Below are 18,780 nucleotides of genomic sequence, written 5' to 3' on the forward strand. Positions count from 1 at the left end.
TGCTTTGCTCTCTTGGTATCCTTTGTTGAAAAGCATACCATAGTAGGTTTAAGAGCAGCAATGAACTATTGTGAGATAGCTGCTGATTGGTGGCTGCTTTTTAACAATTTTACCAGTTTCCAGCTGCAGATATAAAGCTTCTTCCACCTCCTGTCTCTTTACCTGTTAGTGGGATAGAAAATCATCCCACCCTGCTCTTCAGAATACTCCACCACAGGAAACCTAAATCCACAGAGCCACAGTGTAAAAAAACATAATTTATGCTTACCTGATAAATTCCTTTCTCCTGTAGTGTAGTCAGTCCACGGGTCATCCATTACTTATGGGATTATATCTCCTCCCTAACAGGAAGTGCAAGAGGATCACCCAAGCAGAGCTGCTATATAGCTCCTCCCCTCTACGTCATACCCAGTCATTCGACCAAAACCAAACGAGAAAGGAGAAACTATAGGGTGCAGTGGTGACTGGAGTTTAATTTAAAATTTAGACCTGCCGTAAAAACAGGGCGGGCCGTGGACTGACTACACTACAGGAGAAAGGAATTTATCAGGTAAGCATAAATTATGTTTTCTCCTGTTAAGTGTAGTCAGTCCACGGGTCATCCATTACTTATGGGATACCAATACCAAAGCTAAAAGTACACGGATGACGGGAGGGACACGCAGGACCTTTACATGGAAGGAACCACTGCCTGAAGAACCTTTCTCCCAAAAACAGCCTCCGAAGAAGCAAAAGTGTCAAATTTGTAAAATTTGGAAAAGGTGTGAAGTGAAGACCAAGTTGCAGCCTTGCAAATCTGTTCAACAGAGGCCTCATTTTTAAAGGCCCAAGTGGAAGCCACAGCTCTGGTAGAATGAGCTGTAATTCTTTCAGGAGGCTGCTGTCCAGCAGTCTCATAGGCTAAACATATTATGCTACGAAGCCAGAAGGAGAGAGAGGTAGCCGAAGCCTTCTGACCTCTCCTCTGTCCCGAATAAACGACAAACAGGGAAGAAGTTTGTCGAAAATCTTTAGTTGCCTGTAAATAGAATTTCAGGGCCCAGACAACGTCCAGATTGTGCAGAAGTCGTTCCTTCTTTGAGGAAGGATTAGGGCACAATGAAGGAACAACAATCTCTTGATTGATATTCTTGTTAGTGACTACCTTAGGTAAGAACCCAGGTTTAGTACGCAGAACTACCTTGTCTGAATGAAAAATCAGATAAGGGGAATCACAATGTAAGGCTGATAACTCAGAGACTCTTCGAGCCGAGGAAATAGCCATTAGGAACAGAACTTTCGAAGATAACAGCTTGAAATCAATGGAATGAAGGGGTTCAAACGGAACACCCTGTAAAACATTAAGAACTAAGTTTAAGTTCCATGGCGGAGCAACAGTTTTAAACACAGGCTTAATCCTGGCCAAAGCCTGACAAAAAGCCTGAACGTCTGGAACTTCTGACAGACGCTTGTGCAAAAGAATGGACAGAGCTGAGATCTGTCCCTTTAACGAACTAGCAGATAAACCCTTTTCTAAGCCTTCTTGTAGAAAAGACAATATCCTAGGAATCCTAACCTTACTCCATGAGTAACTCTTGGATTCGCACCAATGTAAGTATTTACGCCATATTTTATGGTAAATTTTCCTGGTAACAGGTTTCCTAGCCTGTATTAAGGTATCAATCACTGACTCCGAGAATCCACGCTTTGACAGAATCAAGCGTTCAATCTCCATGCAGTCAGCCTCAGAGAAATTAGATTTGGATGTTTGAAAGGACCCTGAACCAGAAGGTCCTGTCTCAGAGGCAGAGACCATGGTGGACAGGACGACATGTCCACTAGATCTGCATACCAGGTCCTGCGTGGCCACGCAGGCGCTATTAGAATCACCGATGCTCTCTCCTGCTTGATCCTGGCAATCAGACGAGGAAGTATCGGGAAGGGTGGAAACACATAAGCTATGTTGAAGACCCAAGGTGCTGTCAGAGCATCTATCAGAATCGCTTCCGGGTCTCTGGATCTTGATCCGTAACAAGGAAGCTTGGCGTTCTGGCGAGACGCCATGAGATCCAGATCTGGTTTGCCCCAACGCCGAAGCAGTTGTGCAAATACCTCCGGGTGAAGTTCCCACTCCCCCGGATGAAAAGTCTGGCGACTTAGGAAATCCGCCTCCCAGTTCTCCACGCCTGGGATGTGGATCGCTGACAGGTGGCAAGAGTGAGACTCTGCCCAGCGAATTATCTTTGAGACTTCCATCATCGCTAGGGAACTCCTTGTCCCTCCCTGATGGTTGATGTAAGCCACAGTCGTGATGTTGTCCGACTGGAACCTGATGAACCTCAGAGTTGCTAGCTGAGGCCAAGCCAGAAGAGCATTGAGAACTGCTCTCAATTCCAGAATGTTTATTGGAAGGAGACTCTCCTCCTGAGTCCATGATCCCTGAGCCTTCAGGGAATTCCAGACAGCGCCCCAACCTAGTAGGCTGGCGTCTGTTGTTACAATTGTCCAGTCTGGCCTGCTGAAGGGCATCCCCCTGGACAGATGTGGCCGAGAAAGCCACCATAGAAGAGAATCTCTGGTCTCTTGATCCAGATTCAGCATAGGGGACAAATCTGAGTAATCCCCATTCCACTGACTTAGCACGCACAATTATAGTGGTCTGAGATGCAGGCGTGCAAAAGGTACTATGTCCATTGCCGCTACCATTAAGCCGATTACCTCCATGCATTGAGCCACTGACGGGTGTTGAATGGAATGAAGGACACGGCAAGCATTTAGAAGTTTTGTTAACCTGTCTTCTGTCAGGTAAATTTTCATTTCTACAGAATCTATAAGAGTCCCCAAGAAAGGAACTCTTGTGAGTGGCCATAGAGAACTCTTTTCTACGTTCACCTTCCACCCATGCGACCTTAGAAATGCCAGAACCAACTCTGTATGAGACTTGGCAGTCTGGAAACTTGACGCTTGTATCAGAATGTCGTCTAGGTACGGAGCTACCGAAATTCCTCGCGGTCTTAGTACCGCCAGAAGAGAGCCCAGAACCTTTGTAAAGATTCTTGGAGCCGTGGCTAACCCGAAGGGAAGAGCTACAAACTGGTAATGCCTGTCTAGGAAGGCAAACCTTAGGTACCGATAATGATCCTTGTGAATCGGTATGTGGAGGTAGGCATCCTTTAAATCCACTGTGGTCATGTATTGACCCCTTTGGATCATAGGTAAGATTGTCCGAATAGTCTCCATTTTGAACGATGGAACTCTTAGGAATTTGTTTAGGATCTTTAAGTCCAAAATTGGTCTGAAGGTTCCCTCTTTTTTGGGAACCACAAACAGATTTGAGTAAAACCCTTGTCCGTGTTCCGACCGCGGAACTGGATGGATCACTCCCATTAGTAAAAGGTCTTGTACACAGTGTAGAAACGCTTCTCTCTTTAGCTGGTTTGCTGACAGCCTTGAAAGATGAAATCTCCCTTTTGGAGGAGAAGCTTTGAAGTCCAGAAGATATCCCTGAGATATGATCTCTAAAGCCCAGGGATCCTGGACATCTCTTGCCCAAGCCTGGGCGAAGAGAGAAAGTCTGCCCCCCACTAGATCCGTTTCCGGATCGGGGGCCCTCACTTCATGCTGTCTTAGGGGCAGCAGCAGGCTTTCTGGCCTGCTTGCCCTTGTTCCAGGACTGGTTAGGTTTCCAGCCCTGTCTGTAGCGAGTAACAGTTCCTTCCTGCTTTGGAGCTGAGGAAGTTGATGCTGCTCCTGCCTTGAAGTTACGAAAGGCACGAAAATTAGACTGTCTAGCCCTTGGTTTGGCTCTGTCTTGAGGCAGGGCATGACCCTTACCTCCAGTAATGTCAGCGATAATTTCTTTCAAACCGGGCCCGAATAATGTCTGCCCTTTGAAAGGTATGTTAAGCAATTTAGATTTAGAGGTCACATCGGCTGACCAAGATTTAAGCCACAGTGCTCTGCGCGCTTGAATGGCGAATCCTGAATTCTTAGCCGTAAGTTTAATTAAGTGTACTACGGCATCAGAAATAAATGAATTGGCTAGCTTAAGTACTCTAAGCTTGTCTGTAATCTCATCCAATGTAACTGAGTTAATGGTCTCTTCCAGAGACTCAAACCAGAATGCCGCCGCAGCCGTGACAGGCGCAATGCATGCAAGGGGTTGTAATATAAAACCTTGTTGAACAAACATTTTCTTAAGGTAACCCTCTAACTTTTTATCCATTGGATCTGAAAAAGCACAGCTATCCTCCACCGGGATAGTGGTGCGCTTAGCCAGAGTAGAAACTGCTCCCCCCACCTTAGGGACCGTCTGCCATAAGTCCCGTGTGGTGGCGTCTATTGGAAACATTTTTCTAAATATAGGAGGGGGTGAAAAAGGCACACCGGGTCTATCCCACTCCTTGTTAATAATTTCTGTAAGCCTCTTAAGTATAGGAAAAACATCAGTACACACCGGTACCGCATAGTATCTATCCAGCCTACACATTTTCTCTGGAATTGCAACCGTGTTACAATCATTCAGAGCCGCTAATACCTCCCCTAGCAATACACAGAGGTTCTCAAGCTTAAATTTAAAATTTGAAATGTCTGAGTCCAGTTTACTTGGATCAGATCCGTCACCCACAGAATGAAGCTCTCCATCCTCATGTTCTGCATATTGTGACGCAGTATCAGACATGGCTTTAATATTATCAGCGCACTCTGTTCTCACCCCAGAGTGGTCGCGTTTACCCCTAATTTCTGGCAATTTAGATAATACTTCAGTCATAACATTAGCCATGTCTTGCAAAGTGATTTGTATGGGCCGCCCTGATGTATTTGGCGCCACAATATCACGCACCTCCCGAGCGGGAGACGCAGGTACTGACACGTGAGGAGAGTTAGTCGGCATAACTTCCCCCTCGTTGTCTGGTGAAATTTTCTTTACATGTACACTTTTATTTAAAGTAGCATCAATGCAATTAGTACACAAATTTCTATTGGGCTCCACATTGGCCTTTAAACATATTGCACAAAGAGTTTCCTCTGTCTCAGACATGTTTAACAGACTAGCAATGAAACTAGCAAGCTTGGAAAAAACTTTTGAAATAAATTTACAAGCAATATAAAAAACGTTACTGTGCCTTTAAGAAACACTAATAAACTGTCACAGTTGAATTACAATGAACCAAATTTGTTATAGCAACCAAATTTTCACAATAAATGCAATAAGTTAGCAAAGGATTGCACCCACCAGCAAATGGATGATTAACCCCTTAATACCCAAAAAACGGATAACAGAATATAAAACGTTTTATCACAGTCAAAAGCACAGTCTCACAGGTCTGCTGTGAGTGATTACCTCCCTCAAAACTAGTTTTGGAGACCCCTGGGCTCTGTAGAGATGTCCTGGATCATGGAGGAAGGAATAGGAAGACTGTGAGTGAATTCTTACTGCGCAAGAAAGCGCCAAAATAGGCCCCTCCCACTCATATTATAACAGTGGGGAAGCTCAGCAAACTGAATTTATTCATAAATAAACGACAGCCATGTGGAAAAATAATGCCCAAAATTTTTTATCACCAAGTACCTCAGAGAAAAACGATTAACATGCCAGTAAAACGTTTTAAAATAAAATTATGAAATGATACTAATAAGCCTGCTGCTAGTCGCTTACACTGCAGTGGGGGCTCAAATATAAGTTAAATGTATACAGTATTTTCTTAGTGAAGTTCCATTCCCCAGAAATACCTAAGTGTAACATACATACATATCAGCCTGATACCAGTCGCTACTACTGCATTTAAGGCTGCACTTACATTATATGGGTATTAGCAGTATTTTCTCAGTCAATTTCATTCCTTAGAAAATAATATACTGCAACATACCTCCTTGCAGGTGAACCCTGCCCGCTGTCCCCTGTTCTGAAGTTACCTCACTCCTCAGAATGGCCGAGAACAGCAAATGGATCTTAGTTACGACCGCTAAGATCATACATAAACTCAGGTAGATTCTTCTTCTAATGCTGCCTGAGAAAAAACAACACACTCCGGTGCTGTTTAAAATAACAAACTTTTGATTGAAGATATAAAAACTAATTTTAATAACCACAGTCCTCTCACACGTCCTATCTATTAGTTAGGTGCAAGAGAATGACTGGGTATGACGTAGAGGGGAGGAGCTATATAGCAGCTCTGCTTGGGTGATCCTCTTGCACTTCCTGTTAGGGAGGAGATATAATCCCATAAGTAATGGATGACCCGTGGACTGACTACACTTAACAGGAGAAACAATTAATAGCTTTCCCTGGGGCTATATGCTATCCCACTTCCAGGGTGCAAAACTCTAGTTCCTAAGTATTACTGTACTACTAAGTATTACTTTTTCATATACTCTATAACAATATAACTATATGTATATATATATATATATATATATATATATATATATATATATATATATATATATATATATATATATATATATATATATATATATATTCCAAAAAGAGTAGAATCCGCACTCAATGGACTTACAACAAAGCAAGTTGTATATTAAAGTGACGTTTTAGAGCAAAACAGCCCCTTCCTCAGACCAACACAAACAAGTGAAATTGCATTTATATAGGCCTAGGACCCCCCCCTCACATAAAAATGGAGCCAAAATAGTTGTCATGACGACAAATATAAACATCCACATATAAATATATATATGACATCCTCACCCAAGAAGCAGTTCTGGAGAGCGATACCACCGTGTGGCCACATACTCTGTGTAATTGGCGTTGCTACCTTCAGAAAGGTTCCGTGCAAAACCTAAAAAAGGAAAGAAATTCTAGTTTAGAAACATTTATTATGTATACATTTTACCTCCTTCAGCTCCACTACGATATATTATTGAGGTGCTTGATAATTTTATATATTCAAAACGTAAATAGGTAGCATTTTTACTCTATTTACATAATTTGATCATTGTTGACGAATATACAACAAAGTGAAACTTCACTAATAAGGGCTTAACAGGGGCGCAAAGACAGGAAATCAATGACCAAATATTTTAGCATACTTTTTTAACCCTTTCACTACTGGGACTTACAGAGAGAAACTGAAAGAACTGGAGAATTTTTAGCATTTTTGCTATCACTCCATGTAAACAGAAATAGAGCCTTGTTTTTGTAACATAGAAACATAGAAACATAGAAACATAGATATTGACGGCAGATAAGAGCCATAGGCCCAGCAAGTCTGCCCCACCTTACCTAACAGTATAAACTTATCTAGTTCGTAGGATAGCCCTATGCTTGTCCCATGCATTTTTAAAGTCCCCCACAGTGTTTGTTGCTACTACCTCTTGAGGAAGTTTATTCCATAAATCAATCACTCTTTCTGTAAAGAAGTGCTTCCTCAAATTACTCCTGAATCTACTACCCTTTAGCTTGAGCTCATGACCCCTTGTTCTTGAATTTTCCATTTTATGTAAAATACCCACAGCCTCAGTTTTACTAAACCCTTTAATGTACTTGAAAGTTGCTATCATATCACCTCTTTCCCTTCTCTCCTCTAAGCTATACATATTTAGGTCATTGAGCCTATCCTGGTAAGTTTTATTTTTTAGACCATGTACCATTTTGGTAGCCCTCCTTTGCACAGATTCAAGTTTGTTAATATCCTTCTGAAGATATGGCCTCCAGAACTGCACACAATACTCAAGATGAGGCCTAACTAATGATCTATAAAGTGGCATAAGAACCTTACTATTTCTGCTGCAAATACCTCTACCAATACATCCAAGCATTCTGCTAGCCTTACTCGCTGCCTTACTACATTGTTTACTAAGTTTTAAATCATCTGAAATAATAATTCCCAAGTCCTGTTCCTCGTCTGTAACAGTCAGTAAAGTGTCATTGAGTCTGTAATTAACATTTGGATTTTTCTTCCCTAAATGCATTATTTTACACTTTGCTGTGTTAAACTTTAGATCCCAGTCGTTTGTCCAATCCTCCAATTGTTGTATATCACTTCTCATTTTGTCTACCCCCCCTGGAACATCCACTCTGTTGCAAATTTTTGTATCATCTGCAAAGAGACATACTTTCCCCTGTAGCCCTTTGCTGATATCGCAGATAAATATGTTAAACAAAACAGGCCCCAGAACTGACCCCTGAGGAACACCACTAGTAACAGCCCCCTCTGCTGAATGAACTCCATTTACTAAGACACTTTGTTTTCTGTCCTTAAGCCAGCATTCCACCCAGTTCACAATTTTTGAATCTAGACCAAGGAGATATAGTTTGTGAATAAGTTTATTGTGTGGGACGGTGTCAAATGCTTTGCTGAAATCTAGATATGCTACATCAACTGCTCCTCCCTTGTCTAATACTTTTGTTACATAATCAAAGAAGTCAATTAGATTAGTCTGACATGATCTCCCTGAAGTAAAACCATGCTGATTTTGGTCCTCTAAATTGTTTGTCTTTATGTAAGTCATAATTCTTTCCTTTAAGAGGCTTTCCATTAATTTCCCTACTACTGAAGTTAAACTAACTGGCCTGTAGTTGCCAGATTCTTCTCTACTGCCCTTTTTATGAAGAGGTATTACATTTGCTATTCTCCAATCATCTGGGACAGCTCCTGTTAATAGTGACTGATTAAACAGATCAGTTAATGGGACAGTTAGCACTGAACGAAGTTCTTTTAAAACCCTTGGATGAATATTATCAGGACCCACTGCCTTTGTAACATTTATTTTTGATAATGCTAACAAAACCTCATCCTCTGTAAAAAGATTACTGTTAAGCTTGTTTCTATTTTGCATAGCATCCCTTAATGTAGACATTGTATCTTCACAATCTTTAGTGAAAACAGAACAGAAGTAATCATTGAGACAGTCTGCAATCTGCTTATCTCCTTCTATTATTCTACCATCAACTGATTTCAATTTTACTATTCCTACCTTATTTTTTCTTCTTTCACTGATATATCTAAAGAATGTTTTGTCCCCATGTTTTACTGACTGTGCTATCTTCTCTTCTGCATCAGCTTTAACCTTCCTAATTAACTGCTTAGTCTTTTTTTGTTGGAGTCTCCATATTTTCATATCATCATCTGCTTGTGTGTGTCTGTAATTTTTATAAGCTATCTTTTTTGTCTTTACAGCATGTGCTACTTCTTTGGAAAACCAAATTGGTTTCCGCTTTCTTTTACTTTTACAGACATGTCTAATACAGTGTGCGGTTGCATCTAAAATGGCACCTTTCACAAATTCCCACTGTTCTTGAACCCCTGTAATAAGATTTTTCCCCTTTAAATAGTTTTTTAGGTATTCTCCCATTAATGAAAAATCTGCCGTCCTAAAGTCTAAAACTTTTGTTTTAGTCTGGGTGTACAGTTCCTGAACATGAATACTAAACCAAACAGATTGATGATCACTGGATCCTAAGTTCTCACCTACAGACACATCTGAAACTGTATCACTGTTTGTAAGTATTAGATCTAATATAGCTTCCTTACGAGTTGGTTCCTTGACTAATTGTTCAAGTGATTCCCCTAGCAGAGATTCAAGAATATACCTGCTTCTAGCCGATCTAGCAGAAGGAATCTTCCAGTCTATATCTGGCAAATTAAAGTCCCCCAGTACTATAACCTTACCCTTCATGGTCATTTTGGTTATTTCATCTAATAACAGATTGTCCAGTTTTTCATCCTGCAATGGAGGCCTATATACAACCCCTATTCTAAAAACATTTTTATCTCCAATTTCCAAAGTCACCCAAATACTTTCCACCTCATCATTTGTTCCTACAATTTCAGTAACCTTTATATTTTCATTTACATACAAAGCAACTCCTCCACCTTTCTTTCCTACTCTGTTCTTTTTAAATAACCTGTATCCAGGTATGACTATGTCCCAGTCATGCAAATCATTGTACCATGTTTCTGTTATAGCTACTAAATCCAAGTTGTCCCTAGTCATTATTGAAATGAGTTCAGGTAATTTATTTCCTAAGCTGCGAGCATTTGTGCTCATGGCACGAAGAATTTTTCTACTAGAATTTCTAGAATTGTTACTTGGACTAACAGTTTTGGCATGCTGTCAAAACCATATATATATTTATATATATATATATATATATTTAAGTAGACATCCCAAGTTATTGATCTGGCCCATTTTGGTATATTTCATGCCACCATATCACCGACAAATGTGATCAAATTAAAAAAACGAAATTTATGCTTACCTGATAAATTTATTTATTTCTTGACATGGTGAGTCCATGGATCATCAATTACTGTTGGGAATATCACTCCTGGCCAGCAGGAGGAGGCAAAGAGAACCACACCAAAGCTGTGAAATATCACTTCCGAACCCACAATCCCCCAGTCATTCGACCAAAGGGAAAGGAGAAAAAGGAAGTAACACAAGGTGCAGAGGTGCCTGAGGTTTATATAAAAAGAAACTGTCTGAATACAGGGCGGGCCGTGGACTCACCGTGTCAAGAAAAAAAATAATTTATCAGGTAAGCATAAATTTAGTTTTCTTTCTAATGACACGGAGAGTACACGGATCATCATCAATAACTGTTGGGAACCAATACCCAAGCCAAAGGACACAGATGATAAGGGAGGGACAAGACAGGTAACCTAAACAGAAGGCACCACTGCTTGAAGTACCTTTCTCCCAAAAGAAGCCTCAGCTGAGGTAAAAGTATCAAATTTATAGAATTTGGAAAAAAGTGTGCAAAGATGACCAAGTTGCAGCCTTGCAAATCTGTTCCCCAGAAGCTTCATTTTTGAAGGTCCAGGAAGAAGAAACAGCCCTTGTGGAATGAGCTGTGATTTTTCTCAGGAGGTTGCTGTCCAGCAGTCTCATATGGAAAGCGAATAACGCTTTTCAGCCAAAGGGAAAGTGAAGTAGCCGTAGCTTTCTGACCCATGCGTTTCCCAGAAAAGCACACAAACAATGCAGAAGACTGACGAAAGTCCTGCAAATAAAATTTTAGCGCTCGCACAACAAGTGTTCTTTGTAAGAAGCAGAATTAGGATACAAAGAAGGTACAATGATTTCCCGATTAATATTCTTGACCGAAACAACCTTGGGCAGGAAACCAAACTTAGTACGCAGAACCACGTTATCAGAGTGAAATATAAGATAAGGGGAATCGCACTGTAAAGCAGAGAGTTTAGAAACTCTCCGAGCAGAGGAAATAGCAACAAGAAACAAAACTTTCCAAGATTGAATGCATAGGCTCAAACGGAGCCTGTTGTAAAACTTTAAGAACAAGGTTAAGACTCCATGGAGGAGTAACAGGTTTAAACACAGGCCGAATTCTAACCAAGGCCTGACAAAAAAAAGAAATCTGACCCTTTAGAATACTTGCCGACAAACCCTTCTCCAGACCATCCTGGACAAAGGACAAAATCCTAGGAATCCTTACTCTACTCCAAGGGTATCCTTTGGATTTACACCAATACAAATATTTACGCCAGATCTTATGGTAAATCCTGCTTACGAGAATGAATCAAGGTCTCAATGACCGACTTTAAAAATCCACGCTTAGATAAAACTAAGCGTTCAATCTCCAAGCAGTCAGCTTCAATGAAACGAGATTTAGATGAAGGAAAGGACCCTGAAGTAGAAGGTACTTCCTCAGAGGCCGTCTCCAAGGTGGAAAGGATGACATTTCATTAGGTCTGCATCTAAAATCCTGCAAGGCCACGCCGGGGCTATGAGAATTACAGATGCCCTCTCCTTCTTGATTCGAGCAATAACTCGGAGAGTGAACCGAGGAAACAGGTATGCTAGACTGAAGTTCCAAGGAACTGCAAGAGCATCTATCAGAAATGCTTGCGGATCCCTTGACCTCGAGCCGTATTTCGGGAGTTTGGCATTCTGACGAGAAGCCATGAGATCCAACTACGGCTGCCCCCACTTGAGGGTCAAGCTGGAAAACACATACGGATGAAATTCCCACTCCCCGGGATGAAAAGTCTGTATGCTCAGTAAATCAGCTTCCCAATTGTCCACTTCTGGGATGTGGATCGCAGAAAGACAGCAGTTGTGGGTCTCCGCCCACTGAATAATTTGGGCCACCTATGTCATGGCCAAGGAACTCTGAGTCCCCCCCCTGGTGGTTGATGTAGGCCACCAAGGTTATGTTGTCCATTTGGAATCTGATAAACCGGGCTAAGGCTAACTGAGGTCAGGCCAGAAGAGCATTGACGATTGCTCTCAGCTCCAAGATGTTTATGGGCAGAACTGACTCCTCCTGGGTCCATAAGCCCTGAGCCTTCAATGAGCCCCATACTGCTCCCCAAACTAGAAGGCTGGCATCCGTGGTCACAATCACCCAGGAGGGTCTGCAGAAGCAAGTACCCTGGGAGAGATGATCTTGAGAAAGCCACCATGGAAGAGAGACTATTGACGCCTGATCTAGATCTACATGCTGAGACAGGTCCATATAGTCCCCGTTCCATTGTCTGAGCATGCATAACTGCAGAGGTCTGAGATGGAACCGAGCAAACGGAATGATGCCCATGGAAGCAACCATCAGACCGATTACCTTCATACATTGAGCCACTGACGGTCGTGGAGAGGACTGAAGGACAAGACAAGAGTCGAAAATCTTTCTTTTTCTGACCTCCGTCAGAAATATCTTAATTAACAGGGAGTCTATTATGGTCCCCAAAAATACGACCCTTGTAGCCGGAACCAGAGAACTTTTTTCCCGATTCACCTTCCATCCGTGGGATCGAAGAAAAGACAAGATCTCCGTATGAGATTCTGCTTGTTGAAAAGATGGCGCCTGAACCAGAATGTTGTCCAGATAAGGTGCCACTGCAATGCCCCGAGATCGAAGCACGGCTAAAAGAGCCTTCAGAACCTTTGAAAAAACTCTGGGAGCTGTGGGAAGGCCGAATGGAAGGGCCACAAACTGGAAACGATTGTCCAAAAAGGAGAATCTTAGAAACTTGTGATGGTCCCTCTGAATGGGAACATGAAGGTATGCATCTTTTAGGTCTATAGTTGTCATGAACTGACCCTCTTGTACCAAGGGAAGAATGGAGCGTATAGTGTATCTTGAAGGATGGCACTCTGAGAAACTTGTTTAAACAGATCTAGGATTGATCGAAAAGTTCCCTCCTTTTTGGGAACTACGAACAGATTCAAGTAAAATCTCAGACCCCTTTCCTGAAAGGGAACTGGAACTATTACCCCCAGGACGGCAAGGTTCTTTACACAATGTAACGCCTCTCTTTTTATCTGGTCTACAGATAATATGGAGAGGAGAAACCTGCATCAGAGAGGAAAAGATTTGAAGTCTATTTTGTATCCCTGGGAGACAATATCCACCGCCCAGGGATCCGGTACATCTCTTATCCAAGCCTGGGAAAAAAGAGAGAGTCTGCCCCCTACAAGATCCGCTCCTGGATCGGGAGCCAACCGTTCATGCTGACTTGGATTCAGTTGAAGGCTTTTTAGATTGCTTTCCTTTATTCCAAGACTGATTGGGCTTCCAGGAAGGCTTGGTTTGATCTTGCTTGGAGGAAGGGGAGGAAGACTTTCCTTTAAAGTTACGAAATGAACAAAAATTATTCTGACGTCCTTTCTGCTTATTCTTTTTATCTTGAGGAAGAAAAGAACCCTTCCCTCCAGTAATATCTGAAATAATTTCTGTCAAACAAGGTCTTACCCTTGTAAGGAATAGCCATGAGCTTAGATTTAGATGACACATCCGCGGACCAGGACTTCAACCACAAGGCTCTGCGGGCTAGGATTGCAAAACCAGAAATTTTGGCTCCCAGTTTAATAACCTGTAATGAAGCATCTGCAATGAAGGAATTGGCTAACTTAAGAGCCTTAATCCTGTCCTGGATCTCCTCAAGAGGAGTATCCATTTGAAGAGATTCAGATAACGCATCAAACCAGTAAGCACTGACAACAGTGGCGATACACACCGCAGGCTGCCATTGTAAACCCTGGTGAACATACATCTTTTTTAATAAAGCCTCTAATTTTTTATCCATTGGATGCTTAAAAGAACAACTATCCTCTATGTAAATAGTAGTCCTCTTAGCTAAAGTAGAGATTGCTTCCTCTACCTTAGGAACCGTCTGCCACGACTCCTTAATAGAGTCTGCTATAGGAAACAGTTTCTTAAAAATAGGAGGAGAAAAAGGAATACCCGGTCTTTCCCATTCTCTAGCAATAATCTCCGTAGCAAAGTCAGGAACCGGAAAAACCGTCAGTTGTCTAACAGAGTGCTGGAAGTGATCACAATCGCTTCCAGCAGCTCTGAGGGTATTGCAGTGATGCCTCAATATGGAGGCATCCTGCAATAGAGGCATCCTGCAATAGCCCTTTACAAGCCTCCGATGCAGAGAGAGCCACTCTGCACGGGTAGTGATGGTGCCGTTGTCCGGGTGGGAGGGAGCGCGCGTGCGTGCGTGCACGAGACGCGCGCGCGTGAACATAGTGACACCAATGAGGGCAAAAAGCCAGGGAAAGGTAAAAATTTTTTTTTCAAATATAAATGGATCTGGGAGGGGGAGGGGGGTGGGGTTATTGTGGGGGTATTGTGGAGGGGCTGCTACACTACAGAAAGAGTTAATTAAAAAATAAAATAAAAATACTTTGTTTTTTGGGGCCAAAGTGGGTACTGGCAGACAGCTGCCAGTACCCAAGATGGTGGTAATTAGGTAGGGGAGAGGGTTAGAGAGCTGGAGGGGGGATCAGGGAGGTTGGGGCTAAGGCAGGGGTCCATCCCAGCTAAAAGATTTTATTATTTTTATTTAAAAAAACAAAACCCCTCTTATTTAGTACTGGCAGACTTTCTGCCAGTACTTAAGATGGCGGTAACAATTGTGGGGTGGGGGAGGGAAGAGAGCTGTTTGGGAGGGATCAGGGGGTGGGATGTGTAAGGTGGGAGGCTGATCTCTAAAATTAACCCTGCAAGCTCCCTAAAAGCTACCTAATTTAACCCCTTCACTGCTGGGCATAATTCACGTGTGGTGCGCAGCAGCATTTAGCGGCCTTCTAATTACCAAAAAGCAACGCCAAAGCCATATAAGTCTGCTATTTCTGAACAAAGGGTATCCCAGCGAAGCTTTTACAACAATTTCTGCCATAATAGCACAAGCTGTTTGTAAATTATTTCAGTGAGAAACCTAAAATTGTGAAAAATTTAAAGTTTTTTTTTTATTTGCTCGCATTTGGCGGTGAAATGGTGGCATAAAATATACCAAAATGGGCCTAGATCAATACTTGGGGTTGTCTTCTAAAAAAAAATATATACATGTCAAGGGATATTCAGGTATTCCTGACAGATATCAGGGTTCCAATGTAACTAGCGCTAATTTTGAAAAAAAGTGGTTTGGAAATAGCAAAGTGCTACTTGTATTTATTGCTCCATAAATTGAAAAAAAAAGCAAAGAATGTGTAAACATTGGGCATTTCTAAACTCAGGACAAAATTTAGAAACTATTTAGCATGGGTGTTTTTTGGTGATTGTAGATGTGTAACAGATTTTGGGGGTCAAAGTTAGAAAAAGCGTGTTTTTTTCCATTTTTTCCTCATATTTTATCTTTTTTTTTTTTTTTTAGTAAATTATAAGATATGATGAAAATTATGGCGAGAAAAACGGTATATAATATGTGTGGGTACAGTAAATGAGTAAGAGGAAAATTACAGCTAAACACAAACACTGCAGAAATGTAAAAATAGCCATTGTCATTAAGGGTAAGAAAATTGAAAAATGGTCCGGTCATTAAGGGGTTAAAGGGACACTGTACCCAAAAATTTTCTTTTGTGATTCAGATAGAGCATGCAATTTTAAGCAACTTTCTAATTTACTCCTATTATCAATTTTTCTTCGTTCTCTTGCTATCCTTATATGAAAAAGAAGGCATCTAAGCTTTTTTCTTGGTTCAGAACTCTGGACAGCAGTTTTTGATTGGTGGATGAATTTATCCACCAATCAGCAAGGACAACCTAGGTTGTTCACCAAAAATGGTCCGGCATCTAAACTTACATTCTTGCATTTCAAATAAAGATACCAAGAAAATAAAGAAGATTTGATAATAGGAGTAAATTAGAAAGTTGCTTAAAATTGCATGCTCTATGTGAATCATGAAAGAAAATGTTTGGGTACAGTGTCCCTTTAAGTAATAAGCGAAGGTGTTCTAGCTTAAATCTGAAGGATACCACTTCAGAATCAGAAGAAGGAATTACACTGTCTGAGTCTGAGATTTCCCCCTCAGACACTACCGACATGTCTTCTTCCTCAGGCTTATGGGAAGCGACAGTCTGGATAGCCAGAACTTGATCAGAAACCTTAGTAACTGTTTCTTTAAATTTCCTTTTACGTTTTCCCTGTAACATGGGAAAAGCTGACAAGGCTTCAGATACTGCAAGGGATACCTGGGAAGCAATGTCTTGGAGAGAAAATCCTACCGGATTGCCTGGATTGAAAGTCCTCTTGATCCATAATGTGTAATAAATGAGAAAAAAAAAGAGTAAACATTTTTCTTTATTTGAAAATAAAAAAATAAGTGTACTGTGTCTATAAATGTAAATAACGTTAATGAAATAAACCAAATAACCTCAGGCTACCTATACACCTCAGTAACTTTACTGAGGTGCCTACCTGTCCTGTAGCTCACGGAGTGACTTCCCACACAGAAGAGACAATCAGGACTTAAAATAACAGCAGCATAGTGAAAATAAAAGTCGGAGAAGCCGACTACAACGTCACAGCTGCGCAGCTCAGTTCAGTCGCACTGAAAGCGCGCCAAAACATAACCGCATCAGTAAGGACATCCCCCTTTTTTAAACACAGAGCGCTCCCAGCGGTTACAGAGCCTTAACTGACGAAAAAAACGGCTAACAATAGTAAAAAGTTTTTACCAAGTAAAATAATCAATGAGCCACCATGAATCCCACTCCTCACAGTCTCAATGCCCACACTGCCTTAATAAAAAAAAAACATACATGAAGGTTTAATAAAGTCCCCATAAAAATAATACAGCTCTTAGCTGTAATAAGTGACAGTATTCTCATTGCAAAGAAATTAAAATGGCACTTGCCTAAAAGGGTTTCCGGCAGCAGGACAACTCACCTGGTTTGAGAGGGAGTAGCACCTCACATGGACCTGTGAAGAAAGAAAGAAGATTAAGTTAACCTACTCAGGCTTTCTGGATAGGGCAGCAAAATCTTGAGAAAACGCAGTGAGGATTATACCCCCACAAGTTCTCAAGTGCTTAAAAGCCACCATTGCCCTACTGAAGAGACTGATGTGGACTAAGGCTAGACCCCAGAACAGATCAGAGTAAGCTTACTCTGCTTTAAAAATAATAAAATCTTGATTGAAGAAAAGTTTTCATAAGACACCTAAACTTCACCTCCTCCTTGCACTACACGCAAAGAGAATGACTAGGGGATTGTGGGTAGGGGAGTGATATTTGACAGCTTTGCTGTGGTGCTCTTTGCCTCCTCCAGCTGGCCAGGAGTGATATTGCCAACAGTAACTGATGATGATCCGTGGACTCACCGTGTCATTAGAAAGAAAAATTGTTAATTTTTTCACAAACTTTGGGTTTCTCACTAAAATTATTTACATACTGCTTGTGCAATCATGACACAAATGAAGAAATATCGATTTTGTGAAAGCAATATTTGCGCTCCACTGAGTAATACCAGTGCACACTAATGTGTGCTGGTATTACAAGTGGAAATAGTCCAACACTTCCTGTTTCAAACAAATTTTACATTCTCTATTTCAAATGTTGCATTTAAATCAAAGGGAAAAATTGACATCACATTTTGATTTTCAAGGACATTTTTGCAATAATTTTAGTGCGGGTCTAATAAAATTAAAGTCAATATTAAACTTTTTGATATGATTCAGATAGAACATGCAATTTTAAACAACTTTCCAATTTACTTCTATTATCAAATTTGCTTTGTTCTCTTAGTATCCTTTAACTGATTAGTAAATCTAGGTAGCCTCAGGAGCTGCAATGCACTGCTAATGGTTTAATCTTGACTTTACTGTCCCTTTAACATTGAAATGTCACAATACCTGTTTCAAACAGTTTTTTGTTAAATGTAAAGTTACAGTAATCTTTTATAGCAAAACACATTTGGTATTTGGCAAATAGTAGTATGTCAGTGGGACTTAAAGGGACATGAAACCCACATTTTTTTCTTTCATGATTCACATAGAACATACACTTTTAAACAAACTTTCCAATGTACCTCTATTATCAAATTTACTTAATTTTCTTGGTATGCTTTGTTGAAGAGTTAAACTAGGTAGGCTCAGGAGCTGCAATGCACTACTGGGAGCTAGCTGAACACATTGTGAGCCAATGACAAGAGGCATATATGTGAACCCACCAATCAGCAGCTAGCTTCCAGTTGTGCATTGCTGCACCTAAACCTTTAGGCAAAGAATACCAATACCAAGCGTACAAAGCAAATTAGATACTATAAAGAAATTGAAAATTTGTTTCAAATTGTATTTTTGCATCATTTCACTATTATTTTTACACCTACAGTATCTTCTGTAAGTTAGATGTTATTGTTCACCTAGGTACAAATGATCTGGCTAGAAATGATGTTGTTGCTGTGCAAAATGAGTTCTTTAAACTAGGAAGTTGTTTAGATCATGTGGCTGCATCTGTGTCCTTTTCTGTTTTTTTACCTGTGTATGGACAGGAAGAATGCAGCGTATTATAGAATTTAACTCTTGGTTAGAGAGGTGGTGTAGGGAGAGAAGATATGGTTTTGTTAGCCATCAAAGCCCTGTTTGGCTTGATAGCA

General features: G+C 40.9%; 1 protein-coding gene across 11 annotated transcripts in view; it reads right to left on the reverse strand.

Annotated features, from left to right (window-relative positions):
- Window positions 1–18,780, reverse strand: part of CDKL5 (cyclin dependent kinase like 5) — a 1,071,204-nt gene that overhangs the window by 248,405 nt on the left and 804,019 nt on the right. For all 11 annotated transcript variants that reach the window (XM_053706416.1, XM_053706410.1, XM_053706408.1 and 8 more), the window contains one exon: window positions 6,686–6,776. In XM_053706416.1, the coding sequence (XP_053562391.1) occupies window positions 6,686–6,776 (91 nt within the window). The remainder of the gene's footprint in view (window positions 1–6,685; window positions 6,777–18,780) is intronic.

This window comes from Bombina bombina, chromosome 3 (genome assembly GCF_027579735.1).
Source record: "Bombina bombina isolate aBomBom1 chromosome 3, aBomBom1.pri, whole genome shotgun sequence".
In the NCBI taxonomy this organism is placed as follows: Eukaryota; Metazoa; Chordata; class Amphibia; order Anura; family Bombinatoridae; genus Bombina; species Bombina bombina.